This window comes from Drosophila tropicalis, unplaced genomic scaffold (assembly GCF_018151085.1).
Source record: "Drosophila tropicalis isolate 14030-0801.00 unplaced genomic scaffold, ASM1815108v1 contig_878, whole genome shotgun sequence".
NCBI classification, from domain to species: Eukaryota; Metazoa; Arthropoda; class Insecta; order Diptera; family Drosophilidae; genus Drosophila; species Drosophila tropicalis.
Window position 1 is genome coordinate 2,564,062 of NW_027173374.1, and position 26,933 is coordinate 2,590,994.

Sequence of the window (26,933 nt, forward strand, 5' to 3'; positions counted from 1 at the left end):
TTTGTTGAAAAAAGAGAGACTTTTTTGGTGACACACTTCCGAATATAATTTAAGAGTTTAATTTATTTTAAATCGCTAAACCGAATTTAAAAAAAAAAAAAAAACAAAACCCCTGTTTTGATGTTGGCGCCAATTCAGTATTTTAAATATACTATTTATACTTTGAGCCCCCTATTTCAATTGTGGCGCCCTCTATAAATATCGGCAAACGGGCTCAAATAATGAAATCTAATAGTGGTTCAGCAAAATACGGTTTTTGCTGTCATGTGCGAACATGTTATTTTGTTGTTTTGTTTTTTCATCGTTTATTATTGTTTTTAATTTCGAATTGGAAGGTTGTGCGGTCGAAGTTTCTTCCGTAAAAAATATTTTTCGGCCGTATAATTGGAAGCAAATAACTGCATTTGCATATTTGAGCAATAAGGAAACTGAATCAAGGAATATTTATTTGGAAAAACAACTGCATTTGGGATTATAATATAAAACGTGATACTGAATAAGAAAATAGAACAACATCTTGAATAAATTAAGCGCGCGTGAATAAAAAACCAAAGAGTGAATACAAAAAAAAAAGTGGAAACGCTACAACAAGTGGAATAACAACTACAACTCTAAATTGTAACGGGAAGTGGTCGCTCAACAAGTGTGTGACCGCCTAACTAAGCACTGGGATTATCTAATAAAACCAATACGGAGAGCCCCCTTACTGCTACTACTACTACTACACCCCTAAAAATTATACAAGATAATAGCGCATAAAACAGAGCATTGGGAATACATACAAGAAAACAAAAAATTAAACAATTTTTAGTTCCCCCTCTCTCTACTAGTGTGTGTGTGTATGTGTGTAAATAACAACAACAACAACCACGACCACAAATACAACTACAATACGGCAACGTCAACAACACGCAATTGCTGTGAGTGCGACGGAGACAGCAACAGCGTGAGTCATAAAAGTGAAATGAAAATGCGGATAAAAAGAGAAGCGCCGTGTCTTCTACTATGTATGCCAATACAAAATAGCAACAACAACAATAATCATATTGGTGGTAAGTAGATAAAAAGATTTTCAAATCTCTAAAATTAATTATTACCTTCAACTCATATCAAACTAATCTCATGGAATGCAAAAGGGGGCGGTAGGGAGAGCAGCAGAGAGAAACACACACGTAAGCGATTGTCTCTAGCTTCCACCATCTCGCCCCTGCGGTGCCCTATCCACCCGCCACTCTGCCTTCTCTATTTCAACACGAGCGAAACGAGAGAGGGGACCCATCGGCAAACGGGCATGAGAGTCTCAGTTTCTTACTTACTTACTTCATACGTGACTCACAATTCGCGTGTCTTTAAAAATACAAAAAAAAAAAGAAGCGTTTCATCGTTGACTGGCTCTGGGCTGGCTGGCTGGTTGGCTGGGCTGGTTAAACAAAAAAAAAAAAAGGCAGAAAAATACACAAAAAATGTAAAAGCAAAGCAGGTTTCTGCAGCGGCCTGGCAACGCCACAGAAAACCCGCTTTGAAACGACCTTTCGAGTACGAATTCATCGCCAGCAACAACAACAACACTAACAAGAACTTGAGAAGCTACAGAGCTAGCGAGAGAGAGAGAGAGCACGGAAAGAGAGAGATATGCTGGGAATGTGTCCGTATTTGAGAGTCTTTCCGTATCTCTCAGTATTTGTATCTGCGAGACACTTTGTTTCACTATGTGTGTGTATTGAGATATTCTTCTACCATAAAAATAAATTGTCTCCAAAGCATAAGAAATCCCAAACTATTAATATTAATATGAAAATTGATGCTGATCATGAGAAATTGATAGTTTACAAGGCAAATGTTTCACAGTCATCTAACTGAATATTCCAGTTCTTTTTATTTATCTAAGAATATATTTCTTAATCAAGAGCTTAAACCAAAGTTGACTTTTCACTTCTTCTTCTTCTTGATAAGGTTTCATTCAAAAATAAAAATAAAATGTTGAATGGGGGGACTTTTGCTGCTTGGAGCTTTATTAGATTACAAAATTTTAAATGTTACATAGACCATTACCTGCCTGCCTGCCCCCCTGGGCCCCCTTTTTATGGGAAATATGTTGCCTACGCACCTGAGAGTGCCTGGTTTGGTTGTTTTCTTGCTGTTCTTGTTTTTGTTGTTGTTGTGCAGTGCATTGGCATGCAATTTAACTTGTTTTACTGGAACAGCATATTTCCTGCCCAACTGAAAAGCAATTTTTTTCGTTGTTTTTTTTTTTTTTTTTATGTGGCATTTGAGGTCGACTGATAACACGGACACAAAACCACTCACACACAGAGAGATAGAAAAAAAAGCTTTCTAGCTTTGGCAAAACATAAAAAGACAAAAATTTGTGTGCCTAAACTGATAATGGTAAAGGCTGTTCGTTTTGAACCCCCTAAATTACCATAGACGTAGATGAAAATAGATTTTAATTTATATTAAAATTATTATCAATTAATCTGATTAAATTTACATTAAATTGGCAATTTGTGCCACTGTTGGGTCTACCCCCTACCCTCTTGTGACTTCACTCCAAAGCCCATGAATTTTACGAGTGCTCCTTCAAGCTTATCAAATCAAAAGTTGCCCTTTATTTTCACAACGTTTTTTTTTTTGCTACTTTTTTGCATTCTGCTAATCATCATCATCGAAAAAAGCGACAATAAAAATATTTAAAAAATACAGAAAAAAAGAAGCGAAACAACAAAAAAAAAAAACGTAGTGCCGAAATAAATGTCTTACGTCAGTTTGTGTCAGTGGCAGAGCGTAGAGCGACGACGACATTCGAAATATTTTGTGTTTTTTTGCGGTTTTATTTTGACTACTACAACTTGGAGCAACAAGTTTTTCGCGCTTTTTCGAACAGAAATTTCTGACATCATTTGCTTGCTAACACTTATTAAGCTTGTCGTTGTGATGTCCTCTGTCTTTTATGTCTTTGTATTTGTCATTAAAACCAAACATCATCCACATCATTTCAGCAAATCACAAGGACTATCCCAATAAACGATCCAGGGAAAATCTGGCATGCGATGAGACGACATCAGCAATGACAACAGGAATCAATGGTGTTAATAATCTTGGTGGACGAACGCCACCATTAACTCGAAGTTGCTCCAGCCCAGCGGTCTATGGTGAGTACACACACACATACGTACATACAATATCTTTCTGTCGATTCACTAGTCATTATCGTCTATATAGAGAACTGGTTCATGTGTATGCCGGAACATTATTTTACTATCACTTTAAATTATCATTTGCATATTTGCATGTCGCAAGTTGTTGTTTGTGCTCTCTGATTGCATTTCATTTCCTATACAGGGCTTAGAGAATCTACACCCATGCCCCATGCCGCATGCCTCTCTGGCATGGTCATACAAGTCTCATGAAGTTAACAAAGCGATAAATTGTAGCAAAACTATCTTTCTATATAGTAAATACAACAAAACAAGAAACAAAAACAAAACGAAAATAAAAACGTTGCTACACAATGTTTTGTTGTTGTTTTAGCACGTGCTATGCGATAATACATTGAACAGAGACAACACAGACTCACTCTCACTCATCTTCTCTCCCCACACCTCACCACCCTGCCCAACTGCATCACTCTTCTACAGTTTTGCACGTTATGAAATTAAGGTTGAAATATGTACATATATATAATACATATATTGTACTTACATATGTCGTGAAATGTGAACGACAATATATTATATGTAAAAACAAAAACAAATACGACAAAAAGCATTTAGTGAACAATTTCAATGTCAGATTCATATAGACATTACTCATTATTTATCCCCTTAAAGCTGGACTTGCAAACACACACACACAGTTAGTTTGAGTGTTTGTTTGTCTAAGAGATGTGTGGATGAAAGGGGGATGACAAAGGTGTGTCTCACCTGATTGCCGTGTGATCAGAGACACGGGAATATTGCAAATTATCTGTATAGACTCATCTTATTCTAACACATGCGATTTGCTTACGCATCAGGGCCAAAAAGGTATCAATTGAAGCGTCATACCTTTGTTTAATGCTCTTTCCCAACTAAAGAAACGTTTTTCTATAGAATATATAATGAGAGTTAAGGATTACATCATATTAAATGAGTCCAGCTACAATGAAATATCAATTTGAAAATCACTATGATTCATAACATATGGGAAACTTTCAATAAATTGAAAATCTTTTTAATTTTTGAAGAAAAAAAGTCCCCACAAATTTTAAATTATCAAAACTTTAATACTTACTACACTATATTTTATTATTGTTTTATCCTGATGGGTTGGGAATTCTAAATATGAATCATAATATATGTATTAGATTGCAATTATAATTTCATCATTGCATTAGATTCATAGGAAAAATGCTTTCTTAATGATGATATTTCCTTTTTTATCTAAATGGTTTTTAAAATCATTTTGTCATTATGTGTATGTAAGTAAAAATGTCAAGGGGCAGTTAAAGAGAGTGTAGAAAATGCGGTGTTATCTTTTTTTTAAACTACTATTATTATTATTATTAGCATTGAGTCATTGAGCAAATATTTATGAAATCTCTGGTCAATAATGATTGTGTGCAATGTGACTTAATTACTTTACATGCATTGCATATTGTATAAACTTTTGCACTATGTACTCATTGGATTTATTCTACTATCAGTTTGTTTTTGGTGTAAATGCCATGACAATCACAAAATAAGAAGGAGTGAGGGGGCGCCCTGAGCGCACGATGACTAATGCAAGTGATTTCCTCCGTGTGACCCACAAAAAAACAAAATAGAAACGACAGCAAAACACAACACAGAAAACAAAATTACAATGGGAAGTCCTATAGACCAATAGTTGCTGCTGCTGCTATCAATTAACACGCAAACCGCAATGATGAGAGAAGGGTGTAGAGGAGGGGGAAGAAAATAATCGATGAGCGGTTTGGGGTTGGGGATCACCCCCCTCTTGCCTTTTTCTTCTACGACTTTTCTAACCAATAGATACATACAATAACAACAAAAAAGCAGGGAAAAAAAACAAATTACAATTGTGCGCCTCATTGAAAGTGCTACGAACTCGTCGACGAACAGCGGCAACAACGTCGGCCCTGAGGCAACGTCAAACGGCAATCCACCACCACCGCTACCCCCCGCTATGGCTTACTTGTGCCTCTTGCACCACCAAGACCACCACCACCACCACCACCTTCTGCCTGCTTCGCCCACAGTGAAGAGAAAAGAAAAAAAAAAAAAACTGCCAATAAAACTGAACTGTGCCTGGTTGGTCTGGCGTTGCCGTTGCCTCTGCCTCTTGGTGTATGACTCATGCAACAAGAGCAGACGAAACAAAACAGTAATAGCAATAGCAACAACAACAATATAAACAATTTGTTTTAGAAAATTTTTGTATATACACAATAGATACAGAAAGCAGAAGCGGGCCAGGCCAGTTCGACGCCACTGCCGCCTCATCTTGATCATTTGTTGGATGTGAATGATCATTTGTTGTTGCGGCTCTTTTGTTGCATGACGTCGCGAATTGGGCGCACACAGAATTCTCTCTGTTAGCCTCCTCCCCAAAGCAAAAAGCAATCTATAAAAATGGAACTTTGTATGAGGAAACTTTTCCATTATTTACACGCACACACACACACACTCTCAAAAACTAATGATCTCTAGCAGCCATCTCATCTCCTTTCCTTGTGCTCCCAATTGATCTATAACAAATTTTACTCTATTTGCTTTTTGTTTCATTTTATTTTGCAGACATTGAAACACATCCCGCCTCACCAGTTTTTCCACATCTATTGCTGGGCAATGGCCGCGATGCGGATGATCCCAGCAGTGTGGGCGCCAATTGTGTGCTAAATGTTACCTGCCAAAGTCCCAGCGAGAATCATTTGCAGGGCCTTAAGTATATGCAAATACCTGCCAGCGATACGCCCCATCAAAATATTAAACAATATTTCCAACAGGCATACGATTTTATTGGTAAGTACCTCGACTTAAAAAAATATATAGATCATATGTATGTATACGTTAATATTAAGTTGAATTGGCATCTGTGTCTATTGGTAATCTATAAAAATCAAATCAAAGTCAACTAATTACGAAATTCAATATGAATTCCACATACTTTTAGAGGAAATCCAAGCCAAGAAGTATTCAAAAAATCGCAAAATCTCCAAAATTGTTATTATTATTTTTAACAAGAATTCCCTAAGTTGTTCAGTCACAAGGGCAATAGCCCCCCCTTTGGCCTCCCGCCAAATGCAGCCCTGTAAACAAGAGTAGATTCAGAGGAAAAATTATGATGTGGATAAGTCGCCAGATAAGATGATTTTGGAATTGCGTATCGCAATCGAGAAGAACTTTACTTGATTGTCGCACGCCTTGCGATAAGTTTCAAGTTTTCTAGAAATGTTTATTATTTAATATTCTTGTTCAAATCTGGAATATTTCCGCGAAAATGTTAATCGAAGTTTCCAAGTTAAGCTTAGTCATCATCATCATCATGATCGTTGAGATGATCAGTAGCTAAAGTAAAATTGGCGATTGCCGATTGCTAAACGTGACTTGTTATTGGAAGCCACTGCCTGGCTGTGGGTCTGGCTTTTGGGCGATTTTTTATTGTTGTTGTTGTTTGCTGTATTTATTCTTTTTGTTTTTTGCATAACGGCTTTTTTATTTTTGCAATATGTGGTCTGGCTTTTATTGACTTCCCCTTGTTGTTTTTCTTTCGCATCACAAAATAGAGGAAAATTCGTTATTGGTTTTAGTTTTTTGTGCTGCCTTCAGCATTTCTTTTAAAACAAAAGCAAAAATAAAGAAATTTAAATAAATTATACATATGTACGTACGCTTCTATGTGTATGTATGTGAGTATGTGTGTGTATAAGTAGCTTTAGCCGTGGAATGGAATATAATGCTGACGTCAATCGCATTTTTCCATTTCCATTTTCTATGGGCAAGAGTTGTTCATCAAGTATTTTTATTTAAAAACTTGGCTAATGTCACGGCACGTGTGCACGAGCTTTTTTTTTTGTATTTTTTGTTTGTATATGTAGTTAATATTATTATTATTATTAATATATGTATGTATGCTTGTGGTGTATTTGTTTTATTATTGTTCTTTGCGTTGTATTCTTTTTCGTGTCTATGATTTAAGTAGAACAAATATTTCATTTTAAAACAAAATATGTATGTATGAATGTTTGTATGTAGCTGAGGGGGCCATGGAAAACATGCATACACAGACCGACTTAATACCTTGTGAGAGATGGATAGACAACTGAAATACATTTTGTATTCTTTTTTTTTAACATTTGCTAGTGCGCTTTGTCTATGTTTGGCTAGTATACATTATAATTTGTTATATATTAAATGGATTAGTCAGTTGTTAGGGTTTACATTTTTGTTAATTTTTGCTGCAATCCTTATTCATTATGAAAATTGTAGAGAAATTTCCTATTTTTAAAAGAAGGAGGGGTAATAAATACATGCTGATGCCTTTGCCTTAAGTTAATTATGTAATACAGTTTGAGGGAGCTTTGGAGGAGTGAAATAATCAACCTACAGAAGCAATTTTTGAAGTCTTAAATCAAGTAAAAACTTGTAGTTTTTCGATTTCCAACACAAATTAACTAAAATAACATAGATCCATCACTGTGTAGAGGTAAAGGAAAATAGAGAAAAGAGGGAAAAACTTTGGTAAATGATTTCCACTTTACGTCGTTGGACAAGCAGTAGCAAAAATAACAACAACAACAACAAGGCAACCAAAGACCTAATTACGTGTGTATGGGGAACAAGGAAACGGTGTCCACAAATCAAAACACTCCTTTCTTCCTCTTTGTCTCCTCCCTTTTGCCTTTCGTCTGACTGTCTGACCTGACTGCTAGCCAGCCTGCCTGCTTGCTCCTACACATTTCCCCAATGGCGGCGGAGCAATCGGTTGTCGTTTTGCCTTCTCCTTTGTCGTCACATTGTTGTTGTTGCTGTTGTCGTTGTTGCTGCTGTTGCGTGTTGGCGTTGGCAGACAGCATGGCGGCAGCAGCAAAAGTTCCTCCTGTTGTTGTTGTTGTCGTCATCATCGTTTGTTACTACAGCCACTTTTGTTGTTGTTGTAGTTGCTGCTCCTTTGCGTAACAACGACAACAATAGAGAGTCGTCTCCTTACCCCACAAATTTTGCTGCCCAGGTTATTCTGGGCATAATGGAAATTTCATGCAAATAACGAACAACCGCAAACGTCCTTCTTGATAAGGGTTTGTCCTAGGAGTTGTGTACAATATTTTTTGCCGCCACTGTGTGGGCACACACACACACACACTGGGTATGACTCATTCTCAGCTATCCCATCCAAATGTTGTCGTTGTTGTTGTAGTTTCCAATGCAATGTGGAACACAGAAAATTAGACAGAGAGAAAGAGGGAAAACGAGCAAGCAATAGTGAAAGAGACAAAAGCAGTGTGGGAGGAAAAGAGAGAGAGAGCGTAATTGCTCCTTGTACTATTCCGCCATTCACATCGATTTTCAATACCCTCTGCCCATGTTAAAGGGTATATTAGAAAGTGCAAAATGCGAGGAAAAAGAAAGCGTATTCAATCCCTTTTGTTTGCTAAATTCACGAGCTTCAGGATTTCAGGATAATAAAGTTTTGGCTATGGGTTTTTAAAGTTTGTTGTATTTCGTTATTTAAGAAGTTTCCCCTAATGGGTATCTTCAGGTCGTCATGTCCATTTACCAAACTGTTTGTCGTTCTTTCGATTTATACGCCGCGCTATGTACGGCACATTTTCACCCCCGCTCAGTGTTTTTGTTCTTGTGTGTGTGTGTGTTTGTTTGGTTTTTTTTTTTGTTTTTTTTTTTTTTTTTGGCATATGCTCTATTTTTAAGCGGGAAAATTTTTCCTGTTCCTGGCATGGCATGAGTCATCGTTTGTCGTATTCATTGTTGTTGCTCTCGGTTATCCTTGAGCAAGGCCTCGTCGGCATGTGTCAGGTGCAACAGCTGCTCTGTCTGCCGGGCCACCACTCAATTGTTGTTGCATCAGGAATCGTTCATATGCTCTCTGTCTCTCTTTGCCAGCCACCCACCCCCCAAAAAAAAAGTATTCATCTGCTGCTTAAACATGCTCAAGTATTATTTTTATAACTGGTGCTCTCCCCACCTCCTCCACCAAGTCCACACCGCCCGCTAAGAGCTCCCGGTTCTCTTCCGTCGCTGTTGCTGCCAAAACACATTAGTACTCAGACACGAAGTAAAAGAAGAGGAAAAAATATACATATTTATATGTACATACGTACATACATACATATCTGTATATATACACTTATATTGTATACATTGAGTGCATGAGTCATGATTTCGCCTCGCTGTTGCCGTTGCCGTTGCCTTTTGCGCATTCGTTTTTTCAGTTTTTTTTTTTTGTTGTGTATTATTTCTTTCTTTCTCAGTTGCCGTCGTCACCTTATGCTTATGCTTATTATTTTTATTATTATTTTTTTTCTTTCATACAACTTATGATATCTCATTGTTAAGTTTGCTTGTGTGTGTGTGTGTGTATATGTTGCGTTTCCATTCATTATAACAGCACTTTTGTACTGGATAAGTAGGATTGATGGCTTGGTGGGGCGGGAGGGTAAGAGGAACCGCTATGTGAAGCAAAGCTCCAAAATGAGCTCAACGTTGACCGAGACGTCGCCAGGCACTCGGCAGAAGCATAGACTGAGGCTCATTAGTTTCGAGGGCCATTTGAATCGGTGTGTGTGTCGCATATGTATGTATGTATTTGGCTCGGCCTATAATGCTAATGTCATTATGCTCTGTCATTAACAAACGTGAGCGTGAATGAAAGAAGAAGAAAGAAAATAAACCAGACCTCCACCTAACCAAACCACCGACAATTGGCCTAGAAAGCAATCAACGGAGAGGTTAGCTCTGATAATTTCAAACGGCGCTGCGGCTTGATAGCCAGGCAATGCAAGTCAAATTATAAAGAATAAATGTAGAACAAGTGAAAAGCAGAGGTTTATATTTCAAAGATTTGTGTAGTTCTGAGCAGAGATGATAATTTTAGCAGTTTAGAGGGCGATCTTAGTAAAGTTAGAATCATACATGTAAAAGTAGCTCTATGGAAAGCAATCAAATCTTTTATCATACGCCCCGTAGTCCGGAAATTTTTTTTTGCAATGATAGGGAACTTCTGCAGTGGACAAATTAGAACCATAGAACCGTAATTATTGGATCCAGGAACGATAGCAGATCATCTTTTGGATTCATTATTATCATACGCCCTGTAGTCCTGCAAACCTATTTCTTAGGTTTTAAAATAAGGCTGTTAAAACAGTTTCAAGCATACCATCCAAGTACACTTTGGTAAGACCGAGCTAAAGGAAGTCAGTTTTCTCTTTTTCTCATCTCACACGATTTCTATTCATGATTCCATTCAAATTGAAAAAAATAACCATATTTTCGGATGAAGTTCCGTTCAATTCATATCCATTTATAGTCCTTAAGACCTTTCTATCAATGACTTTTAAAATCGATTTAAAAAACCATAAAAATAACGCCACCTTGTCTGATTAGACTGTACTGCCTGCTGCCTTCTGCCTGCTGTTTAATACATATTAATGTTTATTCTTTATTTTTACTTTTATTCTTATTACTTTTCTTGTGTATGAGTCTGTGTTTTTTTAACTTATCTATTTAACAGCACAGAGGCCTCTTTGGCAAACTAACAAATGTGCAGATAGGGGCCACATAGAAGAGTACACAGCTAAGCAAACTCGAAACGGAGCCCCAACCAAGTTACCTTAGGTGTTTCTAGTATCATTGTGTGTGTGTGTGTGGTTGTATATTTTTTATCAAATAACAAAAAAATAAAACTGACGACGGGGACGGGGACAGCTGATTAGATAAAATAGAAAAATGGAAATAATGATGAGGAATATCAACCAACTAAGTACATGTGTATGTAGTTTGGTGTGTTGGTTACTCGAACAATCCTGAATAAGGCCGTCATGATCGTCTGACTGAGTAGTGCCTGCCGGCCTGCGCCTAGAATGACTAAGCCAACCTGGTTGGCAGTTTGGCTGTTTGGCGGTGGCAACAGCGGCCTCGAGGTGACATTTTTGTTGGCCCCGTGCATAAACACACACACACGCACACACACTTATACACATAATTTCAATATTCGTCATCTTGCTATTTATAAAATGCAAAAAAAGAAAGAGAAACACTCACACACATCTTCGCACAGGAATTCGACATTTTTGTCTGTTGTGCCGGGCGCACGAGAAAATGTGAGGCGCAAAAACAAAACAAAAATATAAAGAAAAGAAAAATTATTGCAATCTCAAAGTCTGAGCCCGAGTCAGAGTCATCCACATGATCAGCTGCTTGTGAATCATGCACTCCTTAACGCCATTCAACAGGCAAATGGCATCCTGTTATTGTTAGCACCTGCCTTATCATTTAGAATTGATAGAACTCCCATCCCTTCTTCTCGATGATGAGTAACTAACCCCAGAAAATCTCAGAAGTAATTAAATATTTCAAAACAAAATAAATAAACTGAAACTACTTGTTGCGCTTGACAATGTCCACAACAAACATACAAAAACATATATATAAAATGAATATATCATGTTACTACATACATAAAACAAATTGAACTTGATGGTTGGTGGTTGTTTCTGTTTCTGATACTGAATTCTGGCCATGACTCACACAGAACGAGACTCTGACTCTGAGGAGTTTACTTTGCCCAGTTTTCGCGGCCTGACCCTTGGGCTCTTAATCATCATCAAAGCAAAAGTGAAATGAGAGTCACAGACACTGACTGAGACTGGGACGAGAAGGAGGTAGTCATCATCATCATCATTATCGTCATACACATACAGAGAGTGAGAGATAGTGAGAAGGCATCCCAGCTGTCAGACAGTCGTCTGCCAGTTGGCCCAGTTCTATGCCATGACGCACCGTTCGACATACAAAAGAAGACGCCACTGCAACGCCACCGTTTTGATGGTGGCAGCTGCTGTTGCACTTAATCATCATCTGGCTGGCTGGCTGTACGCCGGGCAGGGCTCAGTGTTTTTTTGGTTGACTACCCAAAGTTGGCATTACGCATCACCGCCCCAATAATGGAGTCACGACGACCACGCAGCCCTATTGGAATGGGGCTTTTTATTTTTCCTACAACTTACAGGCGAAATAGACACGATTTTTCGGATAACTCATCGAAGCAGTATGCGGCGAACGCGCCCCCAAATTGAGTTTAGTCATATAAAATGTCGCACGGTAATTGATGATTACTAATACAACATATCCCCGGTGACAATATGCACAACGCATTTTTCTATGTACCCATATGTAAAATACCAAAATGATGACTATATTCAACAATTAGCTCTAAGAAAGGCGACAGAGAGAGACAGGGAGAGAAAGAGAATGAGCTATTTACTTGTCTTACATGAGTTCCGTTTTCATTGGAAGTTGTATTTCTGAAAAATATGCTAAACTTATGAAATTATATTTTCCATTTATGGATGGCTAACCCTAGGTGTTGGTGGTTACTCACGCTCAGAGTGAAAGATGAATCTTACAGGAAATGTTTGTGTGATGATAAAGTAAAGTAAAAAGATCAAAGAACTGATGCAACAACAAATTAGAATTCTATTTAAAATTCTCCCGAAATTCCCCTTAGCTTAAGAAATGTATTATCTCTTTTGCTTAAATATAGAACAAGTTTTGGTGATAATTAAAAAGAATTATTTTTATGAAGTAAAGGAGGTAGTATCTCTCTGATAGACTTGTAGACTTCTCTTTTCCAACCAACTCATCCACCTTGCAAATACCCCCTTTTTGGCTATTCTGTTCAATACTAATTCTCATATGAGTCATTTAAGTGCGGCCGGTCGCGTTTATGGCAAGTTTTTATGCGCAATTTTAACTGTCTGAGCGACGGGGTCATTAACTAAGAGGATTTATGAGCGCCGTGCGACAACGAATTCGACTTGGACTATTATGATGATGATGATGATGATGATGGCGATGGTGATTATCACGATGGTGACGGGTGACCAATTGTCTGCTTTGACTACTTCTCTTTTTCTTCTTTTGTATGATCGAAGTTCTTATTTTTGGCCAACTTAGCCTTATTGTTTAGTGTTTAGTACAAAGAGGAGGCCCCACCTCCTTTTTTCTTTTTTGATAACTTGTTGGCTGAGGCAAGAAATCCATTTATGAAGTCTGACGTATCCCTCTCTACATTTATATTATGGGCCTGTACTTGATATATTTATTTATTTTCAAATGGTTTTTCCGTACTTCTTTGTCTATAATTGCAATATCATGGCGACAAGTTGTTTTTTTTTTTGGTTTTTTTTGATAATAATGATGATAAGAGTGTGGTACACACACACAAACACGGGTGCAAAAGAGTTATTGACGACGAGTTTGTGCCTAATCTTGAAATTGTGCGGTGTTGTCTAACCCTTGCCGAACTGGCTAACACAATTCATTGATAAATCAAATCAAATATCAGGGAATAAACTGATATATTACCCACCACTTGAAATGCGAAAAGGAAATGCAATTGCACACGCTTAACACTATCTATGAGAGGGACTCCTGGGGGGGGAGGAAGAAGAATAGGATGAATAGGAGTATGTTCTGAAGGAAGGTACTCAGCCTGGCGGCGCCGTTGTTGTCTGGTGACTAACGTTAATATTAATTGGAGGCTCCTCGTGTTTTTTTTTGAGTTGTTTGCCTGTGTGTTGGTTATTATCAGCTGTTTGGAAATCAGACAAGTGTTGTCTTGTTTACATTATGAGTAACCAAAAAGGCATTGATTAGCAATTGCAAGGCTCCACTACAGCCAGTAAAGTTGCGAGGTGTAGCCAACCACGTAAATTACCGCCCCTCCGACTCCCTTTGCCATAGAGTGTTTACTGATTAGATTGCGTTTAATTGGCATGAGTGGGTGGTGTACTCCATAGCCCTAATAGAAGAGTGGTAACTACATTAAGGGTCTATTATGGCTACTTAGGGTGTTGGGGAGGAAGCGGCTCTAACCTTACCTAGACGTGTCTATCTGAAAGTAGGACAGAGACGGCCTTAAAGTGGCTTCTTCTAACCCGCAATTACCTTTACATACGCAGTAGGTGAGTTAGAGAGGTGGATCATATTGCAGAGTATTTCATAGTTGTTGCCAAATTTACATTCGACTATCTTTTATATCTCTTGTTTTTTTTTTTGCTATGTATATTTCCTGAGCCCCAAAATGCGCTGCTGCTGTTTTTTTTTTTTTGGGGCCTTATCTTTACCCGAAAATAACAACGTAAATTATGAGTTAATGTTCGCACGTGTATATGTGTATGAGGGTGTGTATGTGTGTGTGTGCGAGGGTATAAAAATGTTCTGTCAATAATCTGGCTATCGTTCTCTCTCTCTCTCGTTCTGTTCATGATGTTGTCAATGATGAGTCATCGTAAGAAAAAATTCACACAGTTGCCGCCAGAAGAGTCGAGCAAGAGCGAGGGCAAATGAGAACAAGAGAGTGAGCGATTGACTGTGTGAGTGACTGACTGAGTGAGGGTGAGAGACTTCTCATCGATAAGCACACATATCAAAGCTTTGACAGCCCCAGGCAAAAGTTTCTCTCATTTGTGATTGCTTGGTCTGGGAGGGGGACAGATGGTGGGCTTCTATTACCGCTACTATAATTAAGCTTAATAGTTGAATTTGTAGTAATATACTTATATTTAAATAGTTTGTGCTTTTAAGCTTATCTTTAAACTGTGTCTTATCAACTAAAACTAACTCACTCTCTCTCTTTCTGTATTTGCAGAGGATGCACGTAAAACTGGTTCCCGCGTCTTGTTGCATTGCCATGCAGGCATCTCGCGCAGTGCCACCATTGCCATTGCCTATGTCATGCGATATAAGTCGCTCTCGCTGCTGGAGGCCTACAAGCTGGTGAAAGTAGCCCGACCGATTATATCGCCCAATCTGAACTTTATGGGTCAACTGCTGGAGCTGGAGCAGAGTTTGTGCAAGAGCGGTGTCCTAGCAGCTCCCACAATTGCACCCAGCTCGACCCATACGCCCAGTCCATCATCAGAAGTAGCACCATCAGCAACATCATCAGCATCATCTAGTCAGCAACTGTTGGAACAGCCCGAACAAGAGGCTGCCGAACAGGAGCAGAAGCAGCAACAGCAGCTTCATTGCCGCCGTGCAGCACATAGTAAATCAAAATCCGATAGCGAGGCCATGGACGAGGATGTCTATGACTTTGATGATGTAGATAGCGGTGCGGGGAGTTTCGCTGGCAGCAATTGCTCATCGCGTCTCACCTCGCCACCCATAACGCCTGACGATGAGGCACCCAGTACATCGGCAGCAGCTTCATCTTCAGTCGCCGAACTAGATTCGCCCTGTTCAAGCAGCAGCAGCGGCATATGTTCGGTTCTATCGACAGCCTCATCTGTATCCTGTGCTTCCGCTTCCATCACAGCAGCCAGCAGGAGCAGCGGCACTAGCAGCAGCAGAGGCAGTAACAGCTCCAGTGGTAATGGCCTGTTATCACCCACTAGGCCGTTGGCACTCTTTAAACGCAATTCGCCCGCCAAGCTAAGGCTCAATTTGGAGCCCACTTATGCGCCAATACCAAAATCAATATCCTGCATATCCATACATAATCTACGTAGCCCCCTGCAATGTGATGCTCCAGCCACGCCCACTTGCGGGGCAATGCCACAAACGCCAACGCTGTTGCATTCACCGCATCCAGATGGTAGCCAGAATCAAGGCAATAATCTGGTTGCATCACCTCTATCAACTGGCTGTGAATAATATGCTATAATAATGCTAAACAAAATCGAGAAACCTTAGGCCGATTTTTACACAGATGAAAATAATTAATTCAATTTAAGCAAAACTAAAATATGTATAAACAAAATTAATGGTTAATGTCTTCAGAAATCGGTTGCCGTTTCCAAAATTTACTGACAAAAATCTATTGTAAATGTATTTTAAAGAGCTTTCCTTTCCCCCCAAACGATCCACCCTCTTCAACAACAACAACATCCCTATTTTAAAAAAGAAAGGAAGAGTTGAAAAAAAAAAAAAAACAACAGCAGCACCAGAAACAACAACAAAAATACACACCTCGTACATTTAAAATTTAGTTTAATTTATGTTTAAAAACTCTATTTTAGTCAATAAGCCAATCTTAACTATATATACACAAAACGAACACATGCTATACAAATACATACATGAATAATAATTAAAAATTGATTTAGAACAATGAAAAATCCAATTTGCACTGCGAAAAAATTATAAAAAACTATTTCTGCTAACTTGCCACATAGAACTTTTACCCCTCTTCTGACAAACAAAAGATAACTTGGCCATATATAGAAACGGTATAGAAAAAAACCAATATCAAAACTGTTTTAAGTTTTATCAAACTGCTACAGTCAGTACCAATCCCTTAAAACTCCTTGACACAAATTCACAAACACCCACACACATACACACTACAAATTATTGTATCTGTAAAAACTTTTAAAAAACTGATCAAAAGTTTGTATTTGTGTTTCTTCTAGTTTCTAGTTAATTTATATAAAACAAAAACAAATAAATATTATGCCCAGAGCGTGAAATGAATGCAATTGCATTAGTTGTTAAGCCTTGTAAACCATAAGATACACCCAAAAAGTGTTAACTAAAGAATCATAAAAAATAACCAAAAAAAAAAAAAACAAAAAACTGATTGTTTTATTTAAATTTCAAGTTTGGCAACTCTTGTATAATTATATACCTATTACAATTAATAAGAGTTTGCATTAAGCAGACACTCAATTCCTAATTGGCATATAAGTATGTATATAATAATTATCCATATTATTTTGGGTCTTTTTTTAAGTTCTGTTCCATATAAATCGGCATAGGTAAAGCTTTTCAATTCAAATATTTCCGTTAAAGTTGAATTAAAGTGTTGGTAAACACAATGCTGACAAAATACTGGCATTAGTGTTGTTCAAATTTTTGGCGCTTAGGAAAAAAACAAACAAAATTATTCGTTATCCACTGTCAATTTTTATTTTTATTCTCTACTCGGGCGCTTTTGTTGATAGTTCTAAAGCAGCAAAGCTACAATGGGGGAGTCTGAATAAATGTCAAGAATTCATAGTATAAACAAATTATTGCGTCGCGCAATTTGAAACCGCGCGATATCGTACACAGACACACACATACAAAATTTGAACGGTAAATTTGGCTGACAAAGCAGAAATAGAAATCATCGGAATATATTAATTTCTCACGTGTTGAAAGATTCTTTAATTTGAAAGCCATGTCTGAGTTAGATTGGGATCATCCAAATTATGTGGAGCATTCATCGAAACCAATTACTGATTATAAAACTATGAATGAAAAGTACGAGCACAGCGTACGTCGTGAGTACAAAAATTCTACGTACATTCGTGATGATCGTGGACGCGACTTTGGACGAAATCCCAGAAATGGTGATCGTGACACCAGTGAATCGATAAGCATTGCTAGCAACATGGTTGGACGTGTGATAGGTCGAGCCGGTTCGAATGTGGCGCGCCTACAAAATGATTTTAATGTTCGCGTCAATGTTGATAGGGAGAATTTGATGGTAAAGGTCTCGGGAGAGCGCAGCCGCGATGTTGCCGATGCAGCAGATCACATACGCAAGCAAATCAGTGAGGCTAGTGATTTTGGTGGCAGTGGTGAAAAAGGAGGTCGCAGAGACGATAGGGACTATGACCAGAGGAAACAATTTGGAGGTGGAAGTAGTAGAGGTGGTCGTGGTTACTCAGGTAGTAACTATGACTTTGGAGCCCCACCACCACGAAATGAGGCACCGCAGGGCGGTGATCTCAATGGTGTTATTGATTGGGATGCCGTTAATAAAGCATCGGTAAGTGACAGCAACCACAGTAAAAAAAAAAAACGCTACATATGAATATGTAACTTTCTACCGTTGTAGGAAAAAGCCCAAGTAGAACGCTGGGCAAAAGTACCGCCGATAACAAAGAATTTCTATAAGGAGGCTAGCGAAGTCTCTAACTTGTCGGAATTGGAAGTAGAGCGAATTCGTAAAGAGAATAACAACACGACCGTGTCGCATCTTTTTGAAGCCAAGGATGGCGAAACTCCGGAACCTATACCGAATCCTGTTTGGAAATTCGAACAATGTTTTGCTGAATATCCCGATTTATTGGGCGAGATACAGAAGCAAGGATTTCTTAAACCCTCGCCAATACAGGCCCAAGCTTGGCCTGTTCTTCTACAGGGTCGCGATATGATTGGCATCGCTCAGACTGGCACGGGTAAGACATTGGCATTCCTGTTGCCAGGCATGATTCATACTGAATATCAGTCCACTCCAAGGGGTCAACGAGGTGGAGCAAATGTCCTTGTGTTGGCCCCAACGCGTGAGTTGGCCCTACAAATTGAAATGGAGGTCAATAAGTACTCATTCCGCAACATGAGGGCGTAAGTTCAACTGCCAAATTTAGATTAGATTTCCCAAAATCATTCTTCCAATCCCTTGCAGAGTTTGTGTATATGGCGGCGGTTGTCGAAAAATGCAAATCTCAGATGTAGAACGCGGTGCTGAGATAATTATATGCACTCCAGGACGTCTTAATGATTTAGTTCAAGCCAAAGTCATTGATGTCAGCACCATTACCTATCTTGTATTGGATGAGGCTGATCGTATGCTGGATATGGGATTTGAACCTCAAATTCGTAAGATTCTACTGGATATTCCTCCGAATCGTCAAACAATTATGACATCGGCCACCTGGCCGCCTGGAGTGAGGCGTTTGGCCAATAGTTATATGAACAATCCCATTGAGGTGTGTGTGGGATCCCTTGATTTGGCTGCCACGCATTCGGTAAAACAGGTTGTACAATTTTTGGAGGATGACAAGGAAAAGTATCAGACCATCAAATCTTTTGCTAACAATATGGGCAAGACAGATAAAATAATTATATTCTGCGGTCGCAAGGCAAGAGCCGATGATCTGTCAAGTGATCTTACATTGGATGGCTTCATGACCCAATGCATCCATGGAAATCGCGAACAATCTGATCGTGAACAGGCTATAGCAGATATTAAATCGGGTGTTGTCCACATTCTGGTGGCCACAGATGTCGCATCTCGTGGTTTGGACATTGAGGATGTATCGTAAGTAATAAGAAGAGATGGGTACACTGTTATTCTTGTTTCACATTTATCTTTTTTGCAGACATGTAATCAACTATGATTTCCCACGTAACATTGAGGAGTATGTGCATCGTGTGGGCCGCACAGGGCGAGCCGGACGCAAGGGCACCTCAATTAGCTTCTTTACACGTGAGGATTGGGGTATGGCCGAAGAGCTCATAAAAATTCTAGAGGAAGCCGATCAGGAAGTTCATTGTCAATTGGTAAACATGGCCAGACGCTTTAAAGCTATGAAGGAAAAACGCGCAGCTGAGGGAGATGGAGGCTACGGTCGTAGCGGCGGTTTTGGTAGAGGAGGCGGCGGCCGTGGACGTCGTCGCTATTAACATAAATCTTTTTACAGTATGATCCTTAACAGACTACATTAACGCACATTTGGCGTTTAAATTAATACCCAGTAGAGAGAATGAATCTCCCATTGCTAACCACGACCCCATTTTTAAGTTTTTTTCTACTTTTTAAAAGTAAAACAGCATAGTGTATCAATAATATGGACAAATATTATTACAAATTTATCTTATTTTGTGGCACCCGTATATTTCTCGAGTAGTTCTTGTTTGCGTTTCTTGAGTAGAGCCTCTTGCACATCTTTTTGCGTGGGCACGGGTACGTGGGCTGTGAATCTGGGTGCCAGTAATCCCAGTGGATCATCTGCTAGTCCTCCCCGAGACTTGGCGTCCTCGGCAGCTTCCCGAGCGGGCCCTGACAGTGGATAGATCTCTTCATCGTCCTCATCTTCTTCATTTACAATGCGTCCATCACGTGCCATTTTATTACGCCATTCCTGCACTGCGCGTTGGAATGCAGCCCGCTCTATCTTTTCCTCCAGTGGTATTAACACACCATCTTCATCGTCTCGGTAGCCATAGTATTCTGCATCCACATCCTTCATAAGTTCGGCTCGAGTTTTGCGTGGTGGCGGCGGTGGTTCCTGCTCAAAGAGCTCTCTCACTCCTGGCAAATCTTTGGCAGCACCGAAATATTTATATCCCCGATTGCCCGGCACTTCTCGACCTTCGGCGTCAAACATCCTCGGCCCGTAGCGTCTGTAATGTGGTCCACCCAGGGATGAAATTTGATTTTCCCAGTGCCGCTTTTCGCGCAGCAATTTGTTGATCTCATCATTGAGATCACGTATACGGAATTCCCCAAGACCAGCTAAACGAATGAAACAAGCGAAAAATTTCATTTTTAATCTGGGTTTCCATTAATTAAAAACATTTACATTACCATTTTGAATTTGTGCCACTTTCTTGGATATTTCACGTATAATTTCCAAGCGAAACTTCTCGCAACGCGGCAGATCATGGCACTCGGAGGCCAGATAGGGACGTCGTTCCTTTTCACCAGTTTCCACTTCTTTGGCCGCCCGCCAACGTGCCAAAGTTGTCCTGCCAAAAGAAACGCTTTCAATTAACATGCCTTCTCGACAAAACTGAATAAAACCACTTACATTGCCTTTTCCGCATTCCTAGCCTGGAAATTAAAACATCATCTATAGATTAAAAACACATTTTATTTAAACGTTTTCTTACCATTTTTAATAATTTGCCGGGAGCTCAAAATCAAAACAAAACTGCAGAAGTACTCCCCACTCTCCTTATATATACACCACAGGTAGCAGCTGCTAAGCCCACCAATTTTGCAACACTGTTTTCGATAGGTCGGTGTAATTTAGCGCTGAAAAATTATCGATAATGGCTTCCACTCGATAGTTTTCATAATCGATAAATCTATCGATGGTTTCGCAACTCTACAAGCAGCTGCTAAGTCCACAATTTTACAACACTGAAATTATATCGATAACATTTCGATAAAAAGCAGCAAACACAACAGTGAAAACTTGTACGTTTAATATTTTGCAAATTAAGAAATAGTTAAAAATTAATTAGAAAAAAACAGTGCAAAATGCTGGCACTTATAAACAGAATCCTAGATTGGTTCAAGAGCATCTTCTGGAAAGAGGAAATGGAGCTAACACTTGTCGGACTGCAATTCTCGGGCAAGACAACTTTCGTGAATGTTATTGCAGTAAGTATTATTCGCATGTGGGCGTGAACCCTTGCGGGCACAGTTTTGGCGAGGGGGCGAGAGAGAATACCGACGTTGACCGAAAACAATAAAACAATGAATATCAAAACCATATGCAAAAATTGCGAAAAAACACATACATAAGTCGTCAAGTGGGAGAGGGGCGGGTGGGTGTATGACAGTCGGTGACTAAACCGAAATTGAGACATTTATGTACATATGTATATTGATTTGCCTTTGTTTTCTTATCGGAATACCCTTTATTTTGTGCCTTAATTATAAATGTTATGTTAACTGATATTTAGCGCTTTTGTTTATTGTTCGACGCTTTAATCAATAAATTGTCTACGCATGTACTAAAACAATGACGCCATTATCAGCTGACTACCGCCCCCTTCCGCCTTCCGGCTGCAGTCCTCACACCTACAATCATTATCCTAAGCCGCCCGTATAAAATCTGTGTAAACACACACACACACACACTCTCACACTGATAAGTCACGATCTACTTTAATTCGCATAGGAATTTTGAAACATAAAAATGAAGTCGATTATACTGACCAAACAATTTACTGAATAATGACTCATTTGCGATTCTTTCTCCCTCTTCTATTAACTACCTTTGCTTCGAAATTCACCCTGCTTCATGCCGCCCATATGATTAAATGTGTATTAAAGTCTGTATGAAGTATATTGAAGTTTAAGTGGGTCTTTATGTTAGTTCCTATAAAGAATCGATTGTAAACTTAAAGAAATCGTAAATTGCTTAAACAGTCTTTAGATAAAGACATACATTGTATTTCTAGTCATAGTTTAGTAGTGAATACCATTGGGGAAACTTGTTTAATGCCATTGTGTTTAAAATCTGTCATTACATCTAGCTTATCAGCAAATAGTTTGCATTGAACATTTGCCTATTTCTTCTTGAAAAAAAAAATGATTTAAATAGTGTTTGCCTTTCAAATTAGATAGTTGAAGTGAAGTTGGGTGAAGTCTTTATACTATTGGAAGTCTTTATACTTTTATCTAGCAGCAACAATCAAATTTGTAATATACAATTAACTAATAGTATTAAGTATCTATTGAAGATCTATATTTAATTTGTGATTTTTCTAATTGTAGTCCGGCCAATTTGCTGAAGATATGATACCCACAGTTGGTTTCAATATGCGAAAAATTACCAAAGGCAATGTGACAATTAAAGTTTGGGATATTGGTGGCCAACCTCGATTCCGATCTATGTGGGAACGCTATTGTCGCGGCGTCAATGCAATTGTGTATGTATTTAACTCTCCCCCGCAATTAAATCAAATTTAATCAATTTATTAATTTGCCCAACAGTTATATGGTAGATGCTGCTGATTTGGACAAGTTGGAGGCATCTCGAAATGAATTGCATTCGCTGTTGGATAAGCCACAATTAGTTGGAATTCCAGTGCTCGTATTGGGCAATAAACGTGATCTTCCAGGAGCTCTTGACGAAACTGGTCTAATTGAGCGAATGTTAGTGTATGAAATTAATCCTCAATGAATCTATCTAATGGCATTCTCTGTTTTTGTTTTGTCAATAGGAATCTATCGAGCATACAGGATCGTGAAATCTGCTGTTATAGTATTTCTTGCAAGGAGAAGGATAATATTGATATAACGCTGCAGTGGTTAATTCAACATTCAAAAAGGCAAAGTGTTTAAATAAAAAACATTCACAACCAACCCACACACTACATCACACACACACACACACACACACACACACGGAAACACACACTTAGGCACTATATCTCACACAGAACAACTATATATAAAATATTAATAATAATTTTCAGGGCAGTGATGATAAAAATAGAGAAAGAAGAAAAAAAAAAAAAACAGACAAAAAACAACTATTTGGATTAGGCTGATCTTATGTATGCAAATGCTATTTCCATTGCAAAACCCACAAAAAAGAAAAATGTTAAGAAAATGCAGGAACACAGTAAACAAAAGAAACAAACAATTACTACATATGCCTTGATATGTTTGTACGCATGTTTCTATATATGTATGTAATTTCACAGTGTTTTTTAATTCTATAAAACTCACTGTTTAAGTGTAAGAGGTGCAGAATTCGTTTTCACATTTGCAGTATTTTTTTGTTTGTTTTCCAATCTCTTTGATGATAAAAGGATGTGAAGTAGGGAGAAGCAATGGTGCTTGATATCTCGAATTTCTTAGCTCACAAATTGAATGAAAATGCTATGTAATGTAAATGTAAAACGAATTCTAAGATCTATCATAAGTTTTGTTACAAAATTATAAACAGAAAACAAAGAAACACACAAACACACACACATACACATACAACACATACACTGATGATCAGAATGGATTCGAAATTACGATTTGTATTTCCATTAATTAGACAAGAGTTTTGTTCTTCGAATCGTTAGGACTAAAGCAATTTACGGATTTACATTTTTGATATACATACATACAAAATATATGCATATATACTCCTCATCAGCAAATAGTAATAGTAAAAGGCTACAAGTTACGATATAGAGAGTTATTAGTAAACAAATTTGTTAGCTATTTCTTTTATTTAGTAAAAAATAGAATGGCCTCTGCCATTTTTAGGTTCTTTTGTGTTATTTGGACTTACAAATCGTAATGGAGAACATTTATACATATAAATATATATATATATATATATATAAATATCTTTATAGTTGTGAAATAGTATTTTATATTTGTATCTCCAAAGTTGATATATGTATGTCTTGTTTTCTGAATTTTTCTTGTTTCTCCTTCATTTCGTTAGTTGCATTCACTTATTTTTAATGTTTATTGGTGTGATTCTTTTTATATACATATATAATAATTATGATTTTTCTATAATTTTTATATACAATTTTACATTTACACACACACATACATAATATATATATGCATACGATAATATTAATAATATGATTTATATATATTTATTGGAACACTTTTGCTTAGCGAAATACGTTTTTAAATCGATCTACTATGAAATGGCCATAGTTAATGAAATTATATAAAAAAGAAAACTGCTGTAAACGAATTGAAATTTCTGTAAAGTATACAAAAAAAAAGATAAATAATGTTGAGTTTACTAAGAAGCAGAAAGCCAGCCTTGTCACGCTTTAATTTCCATTTATTTCACACATTTCTTACCTAGTCGAATACTATATAATTTATATGGAAAGTTAAAGCAAATTATGAAAAAAACGAAAATTCTAAAATAACCCATTAAAAACGAAATTCAAATAATTAATAACTGAGCAAGTATAATAAAAATAGAAAATGAAAAACCAAAAATGAAATGAATTAACAGCCAATAAAGACAATTATAAAACTATTTACAAGAAATGCAGGAGAAACTCATAAATTACAACCAATGTATTGATAAAAAAAAAGAAAATAACGATTGCTGTAAGAATAACAAATTGAAATCAAATATTCTCAACGTTGATTTCAGTTTAATTTATTAGTTGCATCTAAGACGGGTAGCAGTTAGCCATCTAGCTACAGTTGGGCCACCCCGAAAGGGTCGCCAAACGAACAATTGTTAATGATATATGAGAGTCAACGGACAGCAGAGGAAGGAGGACTTACCGGAGGAAGGAAAAGCAAAAGGAGGAGCAACACAAGGATTGACAATGTGAACTGAACGCATAAATATAAATATTAATCAACCAAAAAGACAACACAAACAAATGAAACCACACACAAGAAGAAAGAAAAAGTAACTACGGAGCAAGATAGAGAGAGAGGTAAGTCTAGGGCCCTGGGCTAATTAGAAATTCTGTGTGCAGAATCAAGGCAAGAAGTGATTTCTCTGCCTTCCAGGAATGAATACATCAAGTCAAGTGTTTGGCTCTTGGGCACGAGCCCTGTTGGTATGTCTCTCTCTCTCTCTCCCTAACTCTTCAGGTGTCTGTCTGTGTGTGTGTGTTAGTGAGTCATGATCAGAAATATTCTCATGTCTGTTGCCGGCTTCCTGCTTCCTTTTTTTCTTTCTTGCCCCCCTCTTTTTTTTTTTCTGCGTCTGCGACGCAAGTTTGTTGCCTAAGTCTTTCGTTTCAAATTGCGTTTAATTACAGTTTTAAATACTAGAAATTAACATTGCGTGTGATAAGCATCTCTCTTTACATTTGTTTTTAACTATTTTGGCTTGTGGCAAGCCCAAAAAAAAAAAGAGAAAAAAATTAAATAAATAAAATAAAAACCACGACGTGGTCGTAAATTGTCATAAACATAAAACCAGCGACCAAGATTCACTACAACCAAAGACCACAAAAAAAAAAAAGCCGACGTACATTCCCTCTCCAGCTCTCTGTCTCTCACAGCGTCTGACTTCTCGCCATAAAGTATTAAAAGAATTTTCATATTGTCCGTTTAGTTGTTTCTGCTTAATTTTTTTGTTATTTTTGTAGCGACTTGTGCTGATTATATAATGACAAATAAAACATGCCCAAAAAAACAAAAAACCAAAAAACAAAAAAAAAACACAGAAACAGTAATGATATTATGCGCCGTCTTGCCAAACAACAACATTTAAATCTTATTCGCAGTTTTGTCATTTGTATGCGCCACAGTTGTCAGCCAGCCATATCATCGTGACTCCTTTGATGAAAAGCCGTCGAAACAGCAAGAAAAAAAAAAAACAGAAAAAATATGCAAAAATACGCCAACAAATTATACAAAACTAAACAGAGTGTTGACCATAAATATAATACGGCATCCGATATAAATTTACGATAATATATCAATTAGTCAATGTAATTTGAATACTTTTAATCAATTTGGTTTTCCATTTTGTTTCCAAACTCATATCTAACATAAGCAAATCATTCACATTATAGGTTCACTAAGATGTCGATGTGATCCAAGATGGAGTCGAGGAGAACGACTATATATGTATAAGAGATGATAAGTGATGGTTTATTCTTTCCAACAACTTCAACTATTCGACGTTGAGATTATCATTTAAGGTATTTAGTGTATAAATATTGACAAAATCTGGGAAAGAAGGATATCTTTTTGCAATTATCTTTCTGTTGGTTACCTTTCTAAACACTATGGATTGTATAAGATGATTCAGATCTGAAAGTCTTAATAATTCTAAACAAGATGATAATATTTGATTGGTCACAAAGCTAACTGTGAGAAAACGTTCTTCGAACTCTCTTCATCTCTTGCAATAGGAATATTTCTTATGTCTTGGTAGTCAGTCTATTAAAATGCATATATGTAGTCCTTTCAATTAAACTGAACCATTTGAGTAGTAGCAAAGATCTCAAAAGATGTCAAACTCCTTTGTTTAAGACCTAATTCATTACTTAGTAGAACAAGTAACATGAAGTATCTAACTAGCAAAATATTGCAGATCATTCTTTAATTGGGCTAAAAATTAAATAAACGAAAGGTTTTTTAAGTTTCAAAAAAGTTTTCTTACAATTGTATGCATTAGCAGCATTTTTGAAATATATATTCGATTGCAATATACAATTTACAGGACAAAAGCTAGATAAAATATTCCTAATATTAGGTGAAATGTAAGTTTTCTCTAGATCGTTTAAATATTCAATGGGATTGAAATAATA

At 37.6% G+C, this 26,933-nt stretch overlaps 4 protein-coding genes across 5 annotated transcripts; 3 read left to right on the plus strand and 1 right to left on the minus strand.

The window, feature by feature from the left end:
- The first annotated feature begins 312 nt into the window (after positions 1-312).
- puc (puckered) lies at positions 313-16,344 on the plus strand. 2 transcript variants are annotated; one of them, XM_068300631.1, is made up of 4 exons: positions 315-1,052; positions 3,000-3,152; positions 5,778-6,002; positions 14,869-16,344. In XM_068300631.1, the coding sequence occupies exons 1-4, from the start codon at positions 842-844 to the stop codon at positions 15,873-15,875; spliced, it is 1,596 nt and encodes a 531-aa protein (XP_068156732.1). In that variant the 5' UTR covers positions 315-841; the 3' UTR covers positions 15,876-16,344. The 2 variants fall into 2 exon arrangements, with proteins under 2 accessions (XP_068156733.1, XP_068156732.1); XM_068300632.1 differs by lacking the exon at positions 3,000-3,152 and having other exon boundaries at positions 313-1,052.
- A 785-nt stretch (positions 16,345-17,129) lies between these two features.
- Positions 17,130-19,826, plus strand: LOC137584891 (probable ATP-dependent RNA helicase DDX43). The gene is made up of 4 exons (XM_068300483.1): positions 17,130-17,976; positions 18,046-18,554; positions 18,616-19,251; positions 19,313-19,826. The coding sequence occupies exons 1-4, from the start codon at positions 17,383-17,385 to the stop codon at positions 19,614-19,616; spliced, it is 2,043 nt and encodes a 680-aa protein (XP_068156584.1). The 5' UTR covers positions 17,130-17,382; the 3' UTR covers positions 19,617-19,826.
- On the minus strand, positions 19,771-20,933 carry LOC137584892 (pre-mRNA-splicing factor ISY1 homolog). Its single transcript, XM_068300484.1, has 4 exons — positions 20,826-20,933; positions 20,744-20,766; positions 20,521-20,681; positions 19,771-20,448 (listed from the first exon to the last, which is right to left on the minus strand). Exons 1-4 carry the CDS (start codon positions 20,826-20,828, stop codon positions 19,808-19,810), a joined length of 828 nt encoding a protein of 275 aa, XP_068156585.1. The 5' UTR covers positions 20,829-20,933; the 3' UTR covers positions 19,771-19,807.
- A 170-nt stretch (positions 20,934-21,103) lies between these two features.
- Positions 21,104-23,820, plus strand: Arl8 (ADP-ribosylation factor-like protein 8). Its single transcript, XM_068299558.1, has 4 exons — positions 21,104-21,321; positions 22,444-22,598; positions 22,663-22,824; positions 22,893-23,820. Exons 1-4 carry the CDS (start codon positions 21,199-21,201, stop codon positions 23,011-23,013), a joined length of 561 nt encoding a protein of 186 aa, XP_068155659.1. The 5' UTR covers positions 21,104-21,198; the 3' UTR covers positions 23,014-23,820.
- The last annotated feature ends 3,113 nt before the right edge of the window (positions 23,821-26,933 follow it).